The sequence below is a fragment of the Carcharodon carcharias genome, chromosome 3, assembly GCF_017639515.1.
Source record: "Carcharodon carcharias isolate sCarCar2 chromosome 3, sCarCar2.pri, whole genome shotgun sequence".
Taxonomy (NCBI): Eukaryota; Metazoa; Chordata; class Chondrichthyes; order Lamniformes; family Lamnidae; genus Carcharodon; species Carcharodon carcharias.
Window position 1 is genome coordinate 104230481 of NC_054469.1, and position 20757 is coordinate 104251237.

The window sequence follows — 20757 nt, forward strand, 5'->3', positions numbered from 1 at the left end:
TTACAAGCTTGACTTTGATTTCTGATTTAAGGATGTTGATTCAAATCATACTGCCTGACTTCACATAAGAAATAATTTTGCATTCTAAGCTGGTGTGCTCACGCAAATTTTTGAGTTTGACTTGCACATGATATCCTAACTAAATGGTTGGAAAATTGTTTGATTGCCCCTAATTTCTAATGCACACTTCTGCTAGGCAACACAATCAGAAAAACACTTTAATAATATTAGCTAGCAGTTTGGTGCAGCACTGTGGCTTGGTTGCATTGTTGCAGTGATATTGTTCATAAAAAGAATATGTTGAATAGAAGTCCAGTTTAATTGTCCAATTGGATTTAGTAGCATAATTTGAAGAGTAGGAAGTTTTCACTTGACGAACATTACTGATTGAGTTTTATTGTGGCATAGTGATTATATTAGTGGATTAGTAATTCAGAAGCCTGGACTAATGATCATGAAACTAGAGTTCAAATCCCATTAAAGTGAATTTAAATTCAATTAATTAAATAAATCTGGAGTAAAAGGCTATTATCAGTAATGGTGACCATGAAATTAATGGATTGTTGTGAAAATCCATCTGGTTCACTAATATCCTTCAGAGAAGGAAATCTGTCGTCCTTACCTGATGTGGCCTAGAGGTGACTCCAGACCCACAGCAGTATGGTTGACATTTAAATGCCCTCTGAAGTTGCCTACCACGCCAGTCAGTTGCATTCAAGAAGGCGGCTCAGCACCACCTTCTCAAGAGCAATTAGGGATGGAGAATAAATGCTGGTCTTGTCAGTGCTGCCCACATCCTGTGAACGAATAGAAAAAGCTCATTGTTGTTTTCAGATTTAGCTGTGTAAAATGAATGCATTATTTTGTTTCTTCTTGGTATGTAGCAACACCAACAAGGCTACATTTATTGCCCTTGCCTAGTTGCCCTGAAAAGATAGTGCAGGGCCTTCATAAGTAAAGTATGAGTTAAGCAAAAACATTTAAGTTAACCTACCTACGAAATAAAGCATTGACAGCCAAGGGAAGGAGCTTATGGGTGTATAGCTAATGAGCATTTATTTAAGTCATAAGTTTTTTTAAATATAGTAAATAGTCTAATGGATAAAAGCATGGCAGGGCATCTCAGACCCATTGAATGCGCATCCTGTGCCATGTGAGAATTTCAGGAGGCTACTTGTGCCCTGGACAACTAAATACAAGAAATGGCACCAGCTGGAGGAGCTTGAGCTCTGGTTTCAGACCATGAGCAGCAACTGGAGTCACCATGTTGCATCTACGTAGCTGAGAGTTTTGTGGATAGCATCTTTCTGAAGGTGCTTACCCTGAAGCTTGAGTGTGTGCAGGAAGAGCGAGAATGGGTGATTCTTTTTATTCATTCATGGCCTGTGAGCATCGCTAGTTAGACTAGCATTTTTTCTGTGTCCTGAATTGCCCTTGAGAAAGTGGTGGTTAGCTGCCGCTTTGAACCACTGCAGTATATGTGGTCTATGTACAACCATAGTGCTGTAAGGGTGGGAATTCCAGACTTTTCTCCCAGTGATGGTGAAGGTCAGAGTAGTGTGTGATTTGGAGGGGAACTTGCAGGAACTTACATGGTGTTCCTATGTGTCTGCTGTCCTTGTCCTTTTAGGTGACAGAGGTCGCAAGTTTGGAAGGGGCCATCGAAGTTGCTGAAGTGCACCTTGCAAATGGTACACATAAAGGTCTTTTAGGGACGGAAATCTGTCTTCATTCTCCCCTCTGACCTACATGTGATTCCAGATCCACAACAATGTGATCGGCTCTTAACTGCTCTCTGCAATAGCCTAGCAAATCACTCAGTTGCATAAAACTGTGACAGAAAAGCCAAATAAGAATAAAACTAGTCAAATAGCCCATCATCAGCATAGGCACCAGAAACAGCAACTGCATACCTTGCCAAGCCGACTCTACAAAGTCCACCTTACTAACATGTGGGAGCCTGTGCCAAAATTGAGAGAGCTGCCTCACAGACTAGTCAAACAACAGCCTGGTATAGTCACACTTACTGAATCATACCTTATAGCAATTGTCCTAAGCCCCTCTATCACCATCTTTGGGTATGTCCTGCCCCCCCCCAGGCAGCGAGGGCAAGAGTTCCTTGAGTGTGTTCAGGAAAGTTTTCTACAGCAGTATGTTACCAGTCCAACGAGCGAGGAGGCACTGCTAGACCTGGTTCTTGGGAATGAGGAGGGCTAAGTGGCTAAAATGTCAATAGGAGAACGTTTAGGGAGAGTGATCATTATATCATAAGGTTTAGATTGGCTTTGGAAAAGGACAAAGAACAATCCACAGTAAGAATAATTAACTGGAGGAAAGCCAACTTCAAAGGGATAAGAACGGATCTGGGACAGATTAATTGGAGTGAAATGTTGGCAGGACAAATGGTAGCTAAATAATGGGCAACCATCAAAGATGAGATAATTCGGGTACAGTCAAGGTTTATCCCCTCAAAAGGGAAAGGTAGGGCAAACAAAGCCAAAACCCCCTTACTGACAGAAGAGATGGAGAATAAGTTGAAGTAGAAGTGTGCTTATGGCAGATGTCAGGGAAAAAACACAATTGAGAACCAGGCTAAATATAGAAGGTTCAGAGGGAATGTAAAAAAAACAAATAAGAGAAGCAAAGAAGGAGTATGAAGAGAGGCTAGCAGCTGGCATAAAAGGGAACCCCAAAGTTTTTTATAGGCATTTAAATAGTAAAAGGGTGGTAAAGGAAAGTAGGGACCAAAAAGGGGATTTACGCATGGAGGCAAAGGGCATAGCTGAGGTACTAAATGAATACTTTGCATCTGTCTTTACCAAGAAAGAAGATGTTACCCAAGCCATGTGAAAGAGGAGGTAATTCAGATGCTTGAAGGGTAAAAAATTGATACAGAGCAGGTTTTGGATAGGCTTTTTCTACTTTATTAATATGACACCAGGACTAGATGAGATGCATCCAAGGATACTGAAGGAAATGAGGGAAATTGTGGAGGCACTGGTCAGAACTTTTCAGTCTTCCTCAGACTCGGAGCTGATGCCAGGGGACTGGAGAATTGTAAATGTTGCACCCTTGTTCAAAAAAGGGTGTAAAGATAAGCCAAGCGACTACAGGCCAGGCAGCTTAACTTCCCAGGCAGCGCATCACCACTCTCTGGGTAAAAAAGTTTTTCCTCACATCCCCCCTAAACCTCCTGCCCCTCACCTTGAACTTATGTCCCCTTGTGACTGACTCTTCAACTAAGGGGAACAGCTGCTCCCTATCCACCCTGTCCATGCCCCTCATAACCTTGTACACCTCGATCAGGTCGCCCCTCAGTCTTCTCTGTTCCAATGAAAATAACCCAAGTCTATCCAACCTCTCTTCGTAACTTAAATGTTTCATCCCAGGCAACATCCTGGTGAATCTCCTCTGCACCCCCTCCAGTGCAATCACATCCTTCCTGTAATGTGGCGACCAGAACTGCACACAATACTCCAGCTATGGCCTCACCAAGGTTCTATACAACTCCAACATGACTTCCCTACTTTTGTAATCTATGCCTCGATTGATAAAGGCAAGTGTCCCATATGCCTTTTTCACCACCACACTAACATGCCCCTCTGCCATCAGCGATCTATGGACACATATGCCAAGGTCCCTTTGTTCCCCAGAACTTCCTAGTGTCATGCCATTCATTGAATACTTCCTTGTCAAATTACTCCTTCCAAAGTGTATCACCTCACACTTTTCTACACTTAAATTCCATCTGCCATTATCTGCCCATTTGACCATCCCGTCTACATCTTCCCGTAGCCCAAGACACTCAACCTCACTGTTAACCACCCGGCCAATCTTTGTGTCATCCGCAAACTTATTAATCCTAACCCCCACATAGTCATCTATGTCGTTTATATAAATCACAAATAATAGGGGACCGAGCACAGACCCCTGTGGATACTGGACACTGGCTTCCAGTCACTAAATCAGCCTTCTGTCATCACCCTCTGTCTCCCACAACTAAGCCAATTTTGAATCCACTTTATCAAATTACCCTGTATCCCATGTGCATTTGCCTTCTTTATAAGTCTCCCATGTGGGACCTTGTCAAAGACTTTGCTGAAATCCATATAAACTACATTAACTGCACTACCGTCATCTACACACCTGCTCACCTCCTCAAAAAATTCAATCAAATTTGTTAGGCATGACCTCCCTTTGACAAAGCCATGCTGACTATCCCTGATCAAACCTTGCCTCTCTAAGTAGCAATAGATTTTCTCCTTCTGAATTTCTCCAATAGTTTCCCTACCACTGATGTGAGACTCACTGATCTGTAGTTCCCTGGTTTATCTCTACAACCCTTCTTAAATAGTGGAACCACATTAGCTGTTCTCCAGTCCTCTGGCACCTCCCCAGAGGCCAGAGAGGAATTAAAAATTTGGGTCAGAGCCCCTGCGATCTCCTCCCTTGCCTCCCTCAGCAGTCAGGGACACAAATCATCTGGACCTGGAGATTTGTCCACTTTTAAGCCTGCCAACACCTCCAATACCTTGTCACTCCCTATATCAATTTGCTCCCCGAGTTCCATACCTTCATCCTCATTCTCTTGGGTGAAGTCGGATGTCTCCATGAGGGAACCTATGGAATGCCAATGAGGAGGGGTGGGGTGGGGGTGAGGGGGAGATGTGAGATGTGTGTAGTGGTGGCATCATGCTGGGATTAACGGAAATGGCAGAGGATGAAAGAGGCATTACTGGATCTGGTTCTGATAAATGAAGTGGGTCAAGTGAACTAAGCGTCTGCCAGGAACATGTAGGGAACAGTGATCATAGTATCATAAAATTTAGGTTTGGTGTGGAAAAGGCCAAGGAGCAATCTGGTCAGGTCATCATCGACCTGAAACTTTAACTCTATTTCTCTCCACTGACACCGCCTGACCTGCTGAGTAGTTCCAACATTTTCTGTTTTTATTTCTTGTCAGCCCACACCCGAATATTTCATGAAGACATGGGGCTGAATTTTCCCCCCATTGGGGGGGGTTGTGTGGGGATGGGCAGGAGCGAGCGCAAACCTGATCGGCGCCCCCGATCAGATCCGCACCGCCATTTTGCGTGAGCGAGCCAATTAAGGCATGCCCAGCGCTGGGCGCTCCCTGTGCGGGTGGTTGTAAAGTTGGGGGTGGGGGGATTCCTTGAGCCTGGGCCTATGCTTTTTTGTGCATGCACGCAAACAAGCGCAGAAATCTTCCTGAGGCACAGATGTACCTCAGGGAGATCAGTTTGATATTTGAAAATTTAAATAAAGGAGAAAAAAACTTTTAAAACATGTCCCCTCGCGTGACAGTGTCACATGAGCCGGGACATGTCAATGCATTTTTAAAATAATTTTTATTGAATTTTAAAACACTTCATTGAAACCTCATCCCGCCCGTGGATGAGGTTTTATGAAAATGCGAAGGCCGCCTGGGCTCTTCGCCTGCCCGTCAACCTTAATGTTGGATGGGCAGCTCATTTAACTGTTTTAATTAGTTTTCAACAAGCCTTAACAGGCCTTTGGCAGTTCAGTGGGCATGCTGCCGACTTGGTTGCTTGCCCGCTGAACTGAAAATCTAAATGACGCGCGGTGATGTCAGGACGCATGCCTGATGTCACCGTGTGACGTTTTACGTGTTGGGGAGTGGGCCCCGCTCCCACTTGCCAACTGGAAAATTCTTCCCATGATAACATGTTCAATGAGAGGGCCCACTATCATCTTTCAGGGCATCTAAGGATGGGCATTGAATGCCAGCCTTGCCAATGGCACCCATATCTTGAGAATGAAACATTACTTTAATCAACTAAGTTTGGCAGTTAAGACACAATTGGCGGCATTTCCCACACCCTGAGAACAATTTTAAAAAATGGAAGTTCTTATAAAATTTGGCATTTGAATACACCTAGGTAAAGAACAGCACTGGGATAGAGCACAGCAGTATCCAAACTCCCACCAATCCCCCATCAGTATGCGGCTAAGTTACCAATTATAGCCATGCTGCTGTGGAGAGAAGTTGAGAAATGGCAACATGAAAAAAAGAAATAGGAGTAGGCCATTCGACCCCTCAAGCCTGGCCCACCATTCAATAAGATCATGGCTGATCTGCCCCAGGCCTCAACTCCTCTTCTGTGCCAACTCCTGATAGCGCTCAACTCCCTGATATTTTAAAAATCTATCTAGCTCCTCTTTAAATACTTCCAGTAATCTAGCTTCCACAACTCTCTGGGGTAGAGAATTCCAGACATTCACTACCCTCTGAGAGAAGAAATTCCTTCACATCTCAGTTTTAAATGAATGCCCCCTTATTCTGTCCGTATGTCCCCTAGTTCGAGACTCTCCCACTAGTGGAAACATCTTATCATCATCTACCCTGTCATTTGTACATTTCAATAAGATCATCCCTCATTTTTCTAAACTCTAATGAATAAAGGCCTAGCCTGTTTAGCCGTTCGTGATAAGTCAACCCTTTCATCCCAGGAATCAGCCTAGTGAATCTCTTTTGAACTTCCTCCAATGCCAGTATATCCTTTCTTAAATATGGGGACCAAAGCTGTACACAATACTCCAGGTGTGGCCTTGCCAAGATCCCGTTCAGTTACAACAAGATTTCCCTATTTTTAAGCTCCAACCCCCTAGCAATACAAGTCAAAATTCCATTTGTCGTCTTCATTACTTGCTGCATCTGCATGCTAACCTTTTTGTGTTTCATGTGCAAGAACATCCCAGATCCCTCTTATGCTGGGAAAAGGAGAAGAAATTTAAAGCCGTTCCCAGGCCTCTGACTTGTAGTTGAGTTAAGAGTAGAGTTAGGAAAGGCTCATCTATGTAGTGTACTACAAGCAGAACTACTATACAGTATGTATGAATACACATTTTGTTGTGTGGGTAATTTTCCTGCAGACATACATAAGTTCTGTCATACAAATATCAGTATGTCCAGATATAAGGATGAAAGTAGTTCTTCACTGGCTATTTTGTGAGCAAGTATACTCAACTGAAGTATTCCACAAACACAGTATCGCCCACCAACACTCATGCTTAGCACAAATGTATGGCTGAGAAAGATTGAAAAGGAAAACATGAGGGTTTTATACTTTCAAAAAAGAGCATAGGCAGAAACCTGGGAATAGATAATCTGCTTGTATTCCATCTAAGCTAGCGAATGACATTTAGTTTGAAATCCAGAGGAGAAAAGCAGTGGAAGAACAAGGGAGAAAAAAAACACACAGAAGCAGTTACACACAAAAATGATTGGGAAATAGAAGCAAGCAGTGAATCGGTTATTCTCTATTGCCTACATATGATAACATCATCTCCAGTTAAATCTGGCAAGCTTTCTACACAGTTTCCAACAAGACCACTAGCAGGGCAGGGATATCTCTGTAATCGCTGGAATTAAATGCATGAAGTGCTGCTGATCATGAAAATCAAAGCTCTCATGTGACTGCTGTGGAACCCACATCTCTTTAAACCTGATACAAGCACATTCCTGGTGTAAGCATGCCTTTACTTGGCTCAGTTTGATCATAGCTTGACAAATGCCGATTAAAGCAGCCTGATTATAAGCAATAATCTTTCTACTTCAGTTGTTGAATGTCAATTCATTCTTCCACTGTACTTAATTTTCTTTATTTGATATTAATAGTAATTTAACCACATCAGCAAATCAATGCACAATGACAAAATAAATCACATCTCATGCAGCCACATAACACTCGTGTACTGCAAATAAATATATACACATTATTAGTTATGCTAGTCTTATTATCAATAAATATGCATTAAAAATGAAAACCATAGGAAAAGAAATTTAAAGTTTACATAATTTTGTGTTCCTAGGCAAATTTTATTTTCCCAGCAGCTTCACCCCATTGATTTTCTCCCTTCCCACATGTGTTCATTTCTTGTTGGGATATGATGCTGCACTCACAAATCAAGTCCGAATGGCTATTGTTGATGTGTGTACACCTTCTCAGCTAGTCCTGACAGACTGTGCAGTTGAGCAGCCTACCACAACCAAGCTCAAACTTGTTCTCTCCCAATCTCCACATCTATACACCTACAGATGTAAAAGATCCCATTGTAGTATTTGAAGTAAAGCAGGGATTGTGGGGGGGAGTGCTTTCCCACTGTCTTGGCCGACAATTATTCCTTAACCAACATCACTGAAAGCAAAATTAATGCTGTTATTATATCATTGATGGTTGAGGTATTTTGCTATGTGCAAATTGGCTGCCATGTTTCCCTACAGTACAACATGACTGTACTTCAAAAAGTACATAATTGACTGTAAAGTATTTTGGGACATCATGACGTTGTAAAAAGTGATATATAAATCAAGTTCTTTCTTTCCAGGAGGTGTTACTGGATAACAAGTAGGAGTGGGGATCCTGAGAAATAGTCCACTCCATAGTTTAGAATGTTGAGGTCATAAGGCTGAACACTGGCTGGGGATTGAATCTTCCTAGTCTATGGTTCAATTTGCTAAACACACTGGGCCATCAAGAGAGCTTCTTGACAATGCTTCAAAAAATTTTCTTTTTCAAATGAGCATTTTTATTAATCTAAACAATTTAATTTTAATTCCCTTAGAAGTGAAGATTGCCAAGTCCAGCTCGGGAGAGAGAAGATGTGATGGTATGTGTTGATTCCCTAATCCTACATTTCAAGATAATTCTTGAACTAGTTCAACCTTACCCAATGAATGTTTGTTTCACTGTTTCTAAAATTCTTTGCAGAATTCAACACGTTCCACATGATTGCAGTGGGATTGAGCTGCTCTATCTTAGGTTGTCTTTTAACATTACTTGTATATACCTACTGCCAGCGATACCAACGGCAGTCACATGATGCCACTGTCATCCATCCAATTTCTGCAGTTCCCCTCAATACTAGCATCACAAACCATGTCAATAAACTCGATAAATATGATTCGGTGGAAGCCATTAAGGTGAGACATTCCAACTTTAGATCATAAATTTAATTTATTGCTGTCTTCTAATGTTTAATATACTGTCACCAGACACACAACTAAGCAAGGAATATTACAGTTTACAGTCTGTGGAAGTTATCAACTCTTGTCAATGTTTTTCTATTAAGACATGAGAATAATAATGAAAGAAGATAATTGAAAAATGTTCAATAAAATGGCTGGAGTGCATAGATTTGTTGGAAATCCTGAAGAATGAAAACCACCTTGAACAAAAATGGGAAAATACTTGTTTCTCTTCATAATTAACAAACTACAAACTAATTGCAACCTGTGAAATTGCATGACTGAAGCTATGTGTTTTTTACTTCATTTGTGGACAAATAGTTCTGAAGCAAAACAGGAATTTTTCACTAAAATACGAATTTCATCCTGATTATGAAAATTGTTTGATTGGAAATTGGCCTAATCATTTTTGCAGAACCTGACATCAGCACCAAAAGCCCCAAGACTTCTCTTGTAGGAAGCTTGTTTCAGCTTATATCTAAATTGGCTCTTTGTAATACCATGATTTGTAATTTTTAACTTCACCACTTGAATCGGAACGTGGTGGAGCCGATCGCCTACCTGTTGTAGAACTTGTCCCATTTACATCCCTTTGAAATGAATGAGATGAAAGTCAGACGAATTCTATAATGGCAGGCAACCCACTATACTCTGCCATATCGCTTGACCCGCTCGAGTGTAAACTGAAGCGTATTGACATCGAGCAAGCATCCCGACATTACCATGCAACCACGCGATATTTAGGTTAGCGGGCGCACGCGGGCATTGGCAGCTTGCCTGCTGACAATTAAAAGGCATGTTAAGGCCATTAAAGTCTCAATTAACTTATGTTTTTTGCTGCCCGTCCAACCTAACGGTTGGCAGGCAGACAAAAAGGCCAGGTGGCCTTTGCACTTTTTTGGAAACCTCGTCCACAGGTGGAAAGCAAATAAAAATAAACTAAAAATTTTACAGTGTGATTACTAGCATGTCCCTGCTCATGTGACAGGATCACATGAAGGGATATGTTTTATAACATTTTTCAATTAAGAAAAGAACTCTTCATCTCCCTGAGGCAGCTCTATGCCTCAGGAAGATTCTCAAGTGCACACTCGCGCACGTGCCAAGTTCACGCTCATCCCGCTCGGCCTCCCCTCTGCCCCGCACAGGCAGCGATGAGCGCTGCCACTCGCGTTTCACGCTGGGGAGTGGGGGCCTTAATTGGCCCAACAGCATGAAAGGCCCTAATTGTAGCAGTGGTCAGCTTCCCGACCGTCCCTACCCGTCTTCAACGAGCCTACCCGGCAAGGGCTAAATTCTGCCCCATATGTCAGATCAGCTCTGCTTTTAGCAATAAATTTGACAGGTCACCTTAGCCATGAACAGATAATTAGGGTTCACAGAATCACAGAATTGTTACAGCATAGAAGGAGGCCATTCGGCCTGTCATGTCAGCACTAAACAATTCACCTCGTGCCATTCCCCCACCACCCTGCGCATTTGTCCTTTTTGGATAACAGTCTAATCCCCTTTGAATGTTTCGAAAGAACCTGCCTCTACCACAATCTCAGACAGTGAATTCCAGACCTTAACCACTCACTGTGTGAAGAAGTTTTTCCTCATGTCATTTTGCTTCTTTTGCCCATTACTTTGAACCTGTGCTCTCTTGTTCTTGATCCTTTAATGAATGGGAAGTTTCTCCCTATCTACTCTGTCCACACCCCTCTTGATTTTGATAATCTTAATCAAATCTCCTCTCAGCCTTATCTTCTTCAAGGAAAATGGTCCCAGCTTCTCCAATCTACCTTCTTAATTGAAGTTCCTCATAGCTGGAACAATTCTCATGAATCTTTTCTGTGCAGAATTGGCCCCAGAAAATCTCGGTCAGAATTTTCTGCCTGTCAGGTGGGCAGGCAGCCCCGACCCAATCTCCGGCGGGCAGAGAGCTGATCCCCGCCGGAAAACGTGGGCGGGCCAATTAAGGCCCACCCAGCGTCATGTCCAGCGGGAAGTGCTGTGCGCTTCCTGTGTGGAGGAGGGGATTCCCCAAAAGCGAGAGTGCGCTCTTTCACGCATGGGCACGAAAGAGCACACATCTCCCTGAGGGGCTAAATGCTGGTGCCTCAGGGAGATCGCTTACGCTTTGAAAACTATGAAAAATAGAAAAAAAAATTCCCTATCATGTCCCCCTCATGTGACAATGTCACACGAGATGGGACATGTTCATAATTTGCCTAATAACTTTATTAAACTTTTTAAAACCCTACATGAAACCTCATCCCGCTGGGGCTCCTGGCCTGCCCACCAACCTTAAGGTTGGACGGGTAGGTCCTTTAATTGTTTTAATGATCCTGTCAATGACCTCAATTGGCCATTGACAGGTCAGCGGGCCCACAGCTGATTTTGCTGCGCCTCCACCTTCCTGAAAATTTAAATGGGCTGGGATGATGTCCAGAGTTCCGCCCGAGATCATCCTGCGTTATTTTATGTGTTGGTGAGTGGGCCCCGCCCCCTGCTCGCCGACCACAAAATTCTGCCTCTCGTGTACATTTACAGCGAGAGCAAAAGTTGCTGTCTTCCAAAACTATTTCAGCATCAAGACTGAAAATGAATTTCTGGTCATAAACACTGCAATAATTTCATGTGTTAAATCTGAAGCCGCCAAAGTTGCAGGGTCAATATAGTAATAATGATAATATTTATAAGAGTATTAATAACACTATCTTTATTTTCCAGGCCTTCAACAAAAACAACTTGATCCTTGAGGAACGAAATAAATACTTCAACCCACACCTTCATGCAAAGTCGTTTTCCAACACTTATTTCACAGACCTAAATATGTATGATGACTATTAGAATGGCCAATTGCTAAATACAGACTGGTCTACTGACTAAAGGTCCCTCTTCTCAGCCTGGATTGGAGATGAGGCCTGCACTAATTTCTACCAACTTCCGTTCCTGTCTTTTTCCCGTCTAAAATATAAACATTAATGAATACACTTGAAATGATTAAACACAGAAATGGAATTTCAGCCAAGTTGGAATTCAGTTGTTCTGTTCTGCTATGGTGGAACTGAGGACTATTTACCTTCTCTTAAAGAAGTCTATCTTACAGTGAGTAAAGAAAAGCGAAGCAGTGCCTGTGAATAGGAGATTGCTGTTTAATGAATTTTGTGTGTTTGTGTCTTCACCAGTCCTATTTGGTGATGCGATAGAGCAGTGCTGGAAAGTGAAGCTCAGAGCTCAGAAGTAATTGGTGCAGAATTGGGAAGCACACTGTATTGATTGGAACAAGTGGCTGAATGAAATTCTGTGGTGCCCCCATGAGATTGTTGCACTTTCTGTTGTGTGAAGTCAGGAATGTTCAGCTGTAATGACTGTTGCCCACTTCATGCCATTCCAAAGACCCTGCCAGCTGCAACTTGTAGATCAGCATATCTGTTTTACATTTTTCCAAGCTAGTTAAAAAGTGGACCTGTGTTGTGTTTCATTTTACATAATCTCTATTGTCTGTTTGTGTCATTATTGACCAGTTTAAATTTTGTGTTTGAGAACACAGACAATCATTAAATATTTTCAGTAGAAACTAACAAAACTGTAAATAACTGACTGAACATATGTATAGTGCAGATGGTTAACTAGGTATATTTGGCTCACTAGGGAAGTCAATGCACCCCGCCCCCCATCAACAGCATTAAAAATTGCAATGTTGAAAAAGTGTTTTTTGTACAGAGCCCATCTGCTGTGAATACCTGCAGCTTCTGCTGTGAATACTTGCAGCTTCTGCTGTATTTAGGCTATTAATTTATCCTATTCTTGCTTTGTATGCAGAGTTCCTTTGTTAATTGTAGATTCAAATGGTTTCTCACAACCAGTGTCTTCTGCATGTGATATATTGCAATGCTGTAGTTGCAAAGTCATTTTCTGTCTGATTGTTGAGTTTTATAAGGCTTCTGTCAGCTTTGTGGGTTTTATGCTGTTGGATTATATTCAGTATTATGCCAAATTTCTAACATGAGCAAATATTTGATTCAGTTCATTTAACAAATGAGATATTTGTTTTTAAAAACCTCATAATATATCAGTACCCACCACATAGGATACTTGACCATTTGTGAATGTAATAATAGCAAAAGAGGAAGTTTAATTTCTTCTATTAACACACTGGTTAAAGCATTCACATCAGATCCTCTGAGCACTATTTTAGTGCAATGTGTAATCTGTTTATTTTAACCAGGCTAATAAATGTTTTTAAATATTTCGTACAGGAATTTTATATGAAAGCATTAGGCAGCATGCTACCAGATATCAAACCCCACGGTATTTGTCATAAATTGAAAGGGCAAATGTCAGCTTCGCATTGTACAGATTAGATCAGCATTTGAAACAGTCTGGTATTTATTTTTCCCACTGCAACAGAAACAAATATAATTTTTGCAGCATTTGTAAGAAGGAAAATACTGATGCAAAAGGGGATCAAATGCATTATTTTAGTATAAGCCCAAACAATACCTTTCTCCCCCCTCCTTAAGCAACAATCTACTAATAAAAGTGCATTCTAAGGTTTTTTAAGAAGTCGCATACTAGAATATTAACCTATCTTTTTCTTCCATATGCTGATTGAGCAGCATGTGCATTTCCAACATTTATAGTTTTTCTTTTTATCTGTCCTTGAATACTTGAAGACGTAGCTGATTGAAGTGTATTTGAAAGAAAGTGTTCTGCATAGGCTATAGCTTTCTGCTGCATTGAATGCAGCCTCAGTTATTTATTTTAACCTTTTTATGTTGGTGTGGTTCATGCAGTGACATTAAACAGTGTATTGTAAAGTTGAAATGGCTTCTAACATTGGAGTAAATTTTACAAAGTAGCACTCGCAGCAGACATTGTGCAATGGGAGGCATGTTAGAAGTGGCCATCGAGGTTTGTATGACCTGCACAATTTTTCATTAAGGACAGAAAACTGTGTAGGAGAGTGATGACCTCCATGCTTTAATTCCCAAAATACACCTCCATTCTCATGAAACTGTGTCATTAGCATCAATTTGTAAAATCTATCCCCATGTGCCAAAAGAAGGTAAGTGGGCCATTCAGCCTCTGCAGGTAGTGCAGAGGAACACAGTTAATCTGTTACCAGCCTTTCAGAAATAACAAGGCAGCATGGCATTGGTTGCCCAAGATTTGGGGGGGGTTTGGGGTTTTGGGGGAGTGGGGCAGGAGCAGCTGTGGTGGGGTGGTATGCAGGGAGAGGTGATATTTGGGACATATGCCAAAAAAGAATCCTTTGAAACAGAATGTGATCTGCAGCCAGAATATGGTTTTAGAAATGGCGATTGAGGCCAGGAAAATGGGCTGAAAGGCCTTCCTAATCCAAACCAAGCAGTGTTGTTTGCATGCTTCAAGCAACGACATTCTTGGCTTCTTTGGAGCATCATTCATTACAAAGCGAAACAGGCATTTTCTGTACCTACACCACATGGACTGCAGCAGCTCAAGAAGGCAGCTCACCACCACCTTCTCAAGAGCAATTAGGGATGGGCAATAAATGCTGGCCCAGCCAGTGAAGCCCACATCCCATGAATGAATTTTTAAAAAATCTTTTATAAATTAAAAGAGGAAAGTCAGCCCTTTAGAAATGTCAAAGAGATGGAACAAGAAAAAGTAAGAGTTCCCTCACTGTGGTATGTATTGATGCAAAAGGAAAATTTCTAACTTTATTGGCTTAATGAGAAATAGTTCATGAATTTCCAGAACTCTGAAGGAGTATTTGTAACAGGGTGGGGGGGAGGGGGGGTGCAAAAAAATCCTCTTTTATTGGAAGATGAAAGAATGTCTGCTTCAATCTTATTTAACATTCTCTTGCTAATGATATCGCATTCCCAGAAATTATATGTTTTAGAGTCATGTATTCCTGCGATTTCATTAGTATTGTTAGTTAAGGAGTAAAATGGTGATGCTTTCTTTTTGTATCTTGAAATGAACAGGAATTTCATCCCCATTAATATACCCCACCAAGAAACTTTTAGATGCTAATTTTTTCAATATTTTTAAAAGTACCAAATAGCTTCAGGATGATTTCACGTGAACAGCTTTTAGAAAAGGCTGAAGTATGCCTGTAAAGAATAATGCAATAAAAAGGTAACAACGGAAATCAGGAGAACACAATTAATTGATTGAACAAGTGTTATTTTAACATTAATTTTTAATTGTCATTTTAAATGTCTATTCAACAGTTTGAAATCAGGTGGTTTCCTCTCATCGGTCAATTTGGATTTTTAAAAAACATTAAAGACCGATTAAAAGCTCTCATTAAGTCAACAATTGTAAATGCTAAAGCTCCAGAGGACCTTATATTCTTTATGCATATGGAGATAAACCCTGCAAACAGTAGTGTTCTTGAGTTCTTTGCTAGTGTTTATGGAGAGCCCTTGCTGATGCAAGTAGTCATAATAATGGCTGAAACTTATGAAAGCCAATGGCAGGAGTTAGACAGAGACACTTGCAAGATTGCACATGTGTATGCAGTATACATACATGTGTGTCTGTAATGATTTAAATCTTTGGATGTCGGATGATGTCCTATCAAATCACAAGGTGATGCCTGTTATTACAGGTGGCTGTATGTATTGACTAATTTTCAGGCAACTCTTTAGTTTATTTGGCTTTACATTGGATTGAATTAATAATGGTGTTATTCTATCAAATATTATAGCTGCAATTGAATAAATATGTTGGGCAGTAGTTTCAGCTTTTCTCATGTTCCCACTGAACAACAGATTTAAAATTTCTTTCTAATGTTGCATTTTTTTTTCATAGTTGTAGCACTTTTGCTATGGATAATTAATTATGCACTAACAACCTACTGTTCAGTGCTCAGGTTATATTCATAAAGTCTTTTTAGTGGAAAAGTGGCACAATCCTTAGTGGGGTAAATGTTAGCTCTCAGCATTGGGTGGTAAACTAACAGAAGCAGATTGCTGCCTAGTACACACCCCACACTGACATTAGTGGAAAGGAAAACTGGGTGGGATTGTATATTAAGCAACCAATCTGCTACTGCAAGTTCACTGTCAGTGAAAGTTGACATCTCCCTCAATATTTCCATATTTTTTTTATTGGCAACAGCATTGATCTTAACATACATTGGAGTAAAAACTAAATATTCTGCATATGGACACGATGACCATACTAAACACCATGCTTTGGTGGTGTCTTTGTTGAGAAATCACAGCAACCACTAGCAATCCCACAACAGAGTCCTATACCATCAAAAGAATGCTAATGTCGGGTTAAAACCACATTGTCAGCAGAAAAAATTACCAGAATCCATAGCAGTTATATCCCTGTTCCAAATATTGTATTTTTCAATTTCAAGCGGGCCTGTTTCTCAAATGCTGAATGAGCTGTCATTTTCCCAGACAGTACAGGAGCCAATCCACCAGTGAATAGACACTGCAGTGAAATTAGAACAGTTCTTCAAGGAAAAATGATTTGAGCAGAAACAATGAAAAGTTCATACAAAAGGACACTCTGCTGTTCTTCAGGAGTGATACTCCAATTTAAAAACTCCCTTGAAAACGACGCTGTTTTGTGTGGACAGACTGTCAGTTGAGGCAGTGGAGCATCAGGTGACAGTGTTCGTGGGAGCACTCTTAGAATCGCAGTTACGATTTTTGTTTTTAACTTGATTCCTCCTGTCTGGGTGAAGCTGGCTAATTCTGAGCAAAGCTGCTGGATCAAGCAGTTTGAAGTGGCCCAGTCCAGTGATTGGATGATGATTTTGAACACATTCCTGTCCTGCAGATGTGCTTCTTCAGCTGTCTAACATAAAGTGGCACAAACAGCCCCATCCTCCCAGCTAAGTAGGGAACCTCATAGGTGGTTTAAGAAGTGAGGACCTAAGGGGCAGCTGTGGAAATAAATTGGATAAGGAACTAACTTTTCCCTGAACAGCTACCATTGGAGCTATGAAAAGAACTGTTCCTTTGGCTGATTTGGAGCTGTTTTCTGGAACATGGTAAATGCTTTGCCCACATAGTTTGATTTGTTGTGTATGATGTAATATGTATACTGTGTACTTCAGCACAACCTCATAATGTAAAACAATTGTATTATATTTTTGTACTTTAGCTCAGTGTAAATAATCTGTTTCCTCAACAAAAAACATATGTGACCATCAGAAATAAAAGTGTTTGTAAATATATATCTATGTCTCATGAACAAGAAGCAGAGGGATTCATGTGGGGGAGAACTATATGTGGATGGCAAAGGGCAACATTGTCAAAAATTACAGTTTCTTTAGATTTCACTGCCTAGGAATATTCTGCATTTTTGATTCATGTTCTCTACTTGTTCAAATAAAGGTACATGCAGTAAATTCTTAACAAAATGCTGACAGATGTCAAAAATGAGGACGTGAGAAATTGGAGGTAACCTTGCATCAGTAATTGGTTAGGATGTAGGAGATTAGAGTAGGGATAAATGAGGTTGTTCTGATTGGTGATGTGTGACATGTAGGCTGGGAACCATCTGCACTTACAAAGTTTTTAGGTGCATGGATCATTTCCAGGTCAGTGATGCACCAGCGGAGAAGAACTTCGGGGGGTGGTGGGGGGGGCGGTGGCCAATTCGGCATGGCAGGCAGAACAGGGATGTGGGAGAGCCTGCAGTGATGTCTGTTTGGCAGTTCCACTGGGAGAGGTGAGCTCTGCTGAAGAATGGGAAGACCCAGGAGGTGTGTCAAAATGGAGTTGCTTTTGAAAGACTCCAAAGCCAGTTTAGAAAAACAAGGCCCAGAACAATGAGGGACCTCAGAGCGGAGGGAAATCTTCGATTGCCTTCTGACCTCCCACCAAGAAACTCCTTTCAAAGTGTTGCCAGGTTCCTGACACAGCAGAAGGTAGGGGTCGGGGTGGGGCATGTTATACCAGGTATATTCAATTAATGTCAGAAAATTGCCTTTGATTGAAGTTTTAACTATGTAGATTGTCTGCCTGCCTCTGTCGAGCAGGTTGCTGATTCCAGTGGCAGCCCACCCTTAGGTAACTTGCCTGGTGCACACGGGGCAGCATTTTCCAGTTGGTGAGTGGGAGCGGGGCCCACTCGCTGGCATGTAAAATGACGTCATCCTGTGTCATTTAGATTTTCAGTTCGGTGGCCACGCAGCCGACTCGAGGACCACATTGAGGAGTCATCCAAAGGAGTTTTCCATTATATACCCGCTCCCACCATTGCCAAATGCACCTCCACAGGCCGCGGAAAATTCTCCATGGGCAGCATTCCCCCCCCCCCCTGTCTGGGGGGCTATGCAGGAGTGGGTGCAAGAGGGCGGGCTCCCGATTGGCGCACCCAGTAAGGGGCGCGCTACCATTTTACGTGGGTGAGCCAATTAAGGCCCATCCAGCTTGATGTCTGCCCGGAGGCGCTGTGCGCTCCCTGTGCGGGCAGGGGTGGGGAGGATTCCCTGAGCAGGTCTGTGCGCTCTTTCATGCAAGCGGGTGGAAGAGCACACAGATCTCCCTGAGGCAAAGTGCTGCCTCAGGGAGATCAGTTGAACTTTTCAAAATTTATTAAAGGTAAGAAAAAATTTTCCTGACGTGCCCCCTTATATAACACCATCACATGAGCTGGGTCATGTCCATTACTTTTACTTAAAATTTTTCCAAACGTTGTAAATCCCTCAGGAAACATCATCCTGCCCATGAATGAGGTTTCATGCTTTTTCGGAAGGCCGCCTGGGCTCTTCGCCTGCCCGCCAGCCTTAAGGTTGGATGGGCAGGTCCATTAATCATTTTAATTACTTTTTTAATTGCCTTAATAGGCCATTGACAGGTCGGCAGGGGCGCAGCCGAGTCGGCTGCATGCCCACCGAACTGAAAATCAAAATGACGCAGGCTGATGTTAGGACAAACACCTGACGTCGTCCTGCGTCATTTTACACATCAGTGAGCAGGCCCCGCCCCCGCTCACCAACCGGGAAATGCTGCCCCATGTGATGTTCTCCAGGGACCTGTTCTGGGGTCTCAACTTTTCATCATATTTTTGACTTGGATGAAGGAATAGGGTGCTATATAGCAACATTTTCGGATGACACTGTAACTTGTGTGAATAGCAGCAGATGGTACAAAGGAGCATTGACTGGCAGATGGAGTTCAATATGGGGAGGTGTGACGTAATCTTCTCTGGATTTGAGAAGGCAAATCTGAATTTTTTTTTGAATCATGAGAGGCTAGTCTCTTTGCAAAAGCAAAAGGATGTAGTTGTCCATGTACTTAAATTACTCAAAGCTAGTACACAGGTAAAAAAAGTAAACCAAAATGCCAAAGCCTCCTTTATCTCAAGGGACTTGGAATGCAAAAGTGAAATTCAGTTATATGGATCCCAGATCTCATTTGGAGTACTGTGCTCAGTTTTGGGCACTATATTTTGGTTTGTGTTTGCTTGAATTTAGTGGGTTAAGGGATGATCAAAATTGAAGGGTTTAAAATTATAAAGAAATCTAGTATGTTTGATACAGAGAAGCTGTATCTTTGGTGCAGGAATCCAGAACAATGGAGATCAATCTTAAAATTAAAGCTAGTCTGTTCAAGGGATGAAATCAGGAAGCACTTTTGATACAAAGGATGGTTGAAATCTGGAATTCTGTCCTCTGCACAGTTGTGAACGCTGAGACAACTGAAATTTTCAGGACTGAGCTTGATAGTTTTGTTTATGAGGAAAGAGTATAAGCAGATAGGAAATAAGGGCAACTCGATGGCATTGATGTACAGATCAGCCATTATCTCATTGAATGGTTGTAATGACTTGATGTACGGAACAAGTTTCTACTTGAAACAGATAACTTTATCACGGGAGCTCTTCAGAAGCTACATGTTGGTCGGTTAGCTCAGTTGGCTGGATGGCTGGTTTGTGATGCCAACAGTGTGGGTTCAAATCCTATACTGGCTGAGGTCATCTATGTAGGCTCCACCTTGCCCCTCACCGGAGGTGTGGTTAAACCCTCAGCTTAAACTCACCAACAGTTGTCTCTCTCTAATGAGAGAGCAGCCTATGGTTCTCTGGGACTACAGCCACTTTCATGCTTGAACCAGGTCCTTGACTAGAAATGCCACACCGCCTAGATTATCTGCTCTTAGGCATCATTGGTTAGTCTCCAAGAACAATCATGTGACCCCTGATAGGCAGTAGGAAAGGCTATACCTTCAATTACTACGTTTCCTCCCCCTTTAGTTTTTTTTTACACTTCCTATTTACAGAGAATGTTTGAATAACCCACAACATATACACATATACAGGTCAGGTGATTAAAGATTAAGTCTCTGAGGTGGTTACCTGTTTGGTTAGAGTGGCTTAACTCTACCACTGGAGGCTCTTCCACTGGATTGACATGATCAGGAACTGCAACATCAGGCACATCATTAGAAAGTGGCAGTTCAACGTTAGGCAACTCTACAGAGACATCTGATACGTCTATTCGAGGTCAATCCGTCACCTCAGGGATTAATGGTTCAACATTAATCACAGGCGGAATAACTAGTTGCTGTAATGTCTCTCTATTCCTAAGATGATCCACATGTTTTTGAACAATTCAGTCTTCTACTTCCACTTGGAAGGTCAAGGGACCAGTTTCTGAGACAGTTGTACCAGGAACCCAACAAGGTCCACTTCCTAAACTGTACATCCTACAGTGAATACCCGAGCTTTGCTACGAATACCTTGGTTCAATTTTTGATTATTCTGATTTTTCTCTACCTTCCCTTCTAAGTTTG

At 41.8% G+C, this 20757-nt stretch overlaps 1 protein-coding gene across 1 annotated transcript in view; it reads left to right on the forward strand.

Annotated features, from left to right (window-relative positions):
• Positions 1 to 13825, forward strand: part of sema5a (sema domain, seven thrombospondin repeats (type 1 and type 1-like), transmembrane domain (TM) and short cytoplasmic domain, (semaphorin) 5A) — a 244463-nt gene extending 230638 nt beyond the window's left edge. Inside the window, exons 20-22 of the mRNA XM_041184817.1 lie at positions 8608 to 8652; positions 8754 to 8965; positions 11726 to 13825. Coding sequence (XP_041040751.1) covers positions 8608 to 8652; positions 8754 to 8965; positions 11726 to 11845 — 377 coding nt within the window. The 3' untranslated portion in view covers positions 11846 to 13825. The remainder of the gene's footprint in view (positions 1 to 8607; positions 8653 to 8753; positions 8966 to 11725) is intronic.
• The last annotated feature ends 6932 nt before the right edge of the window (positions 13826 to 20757 follow it).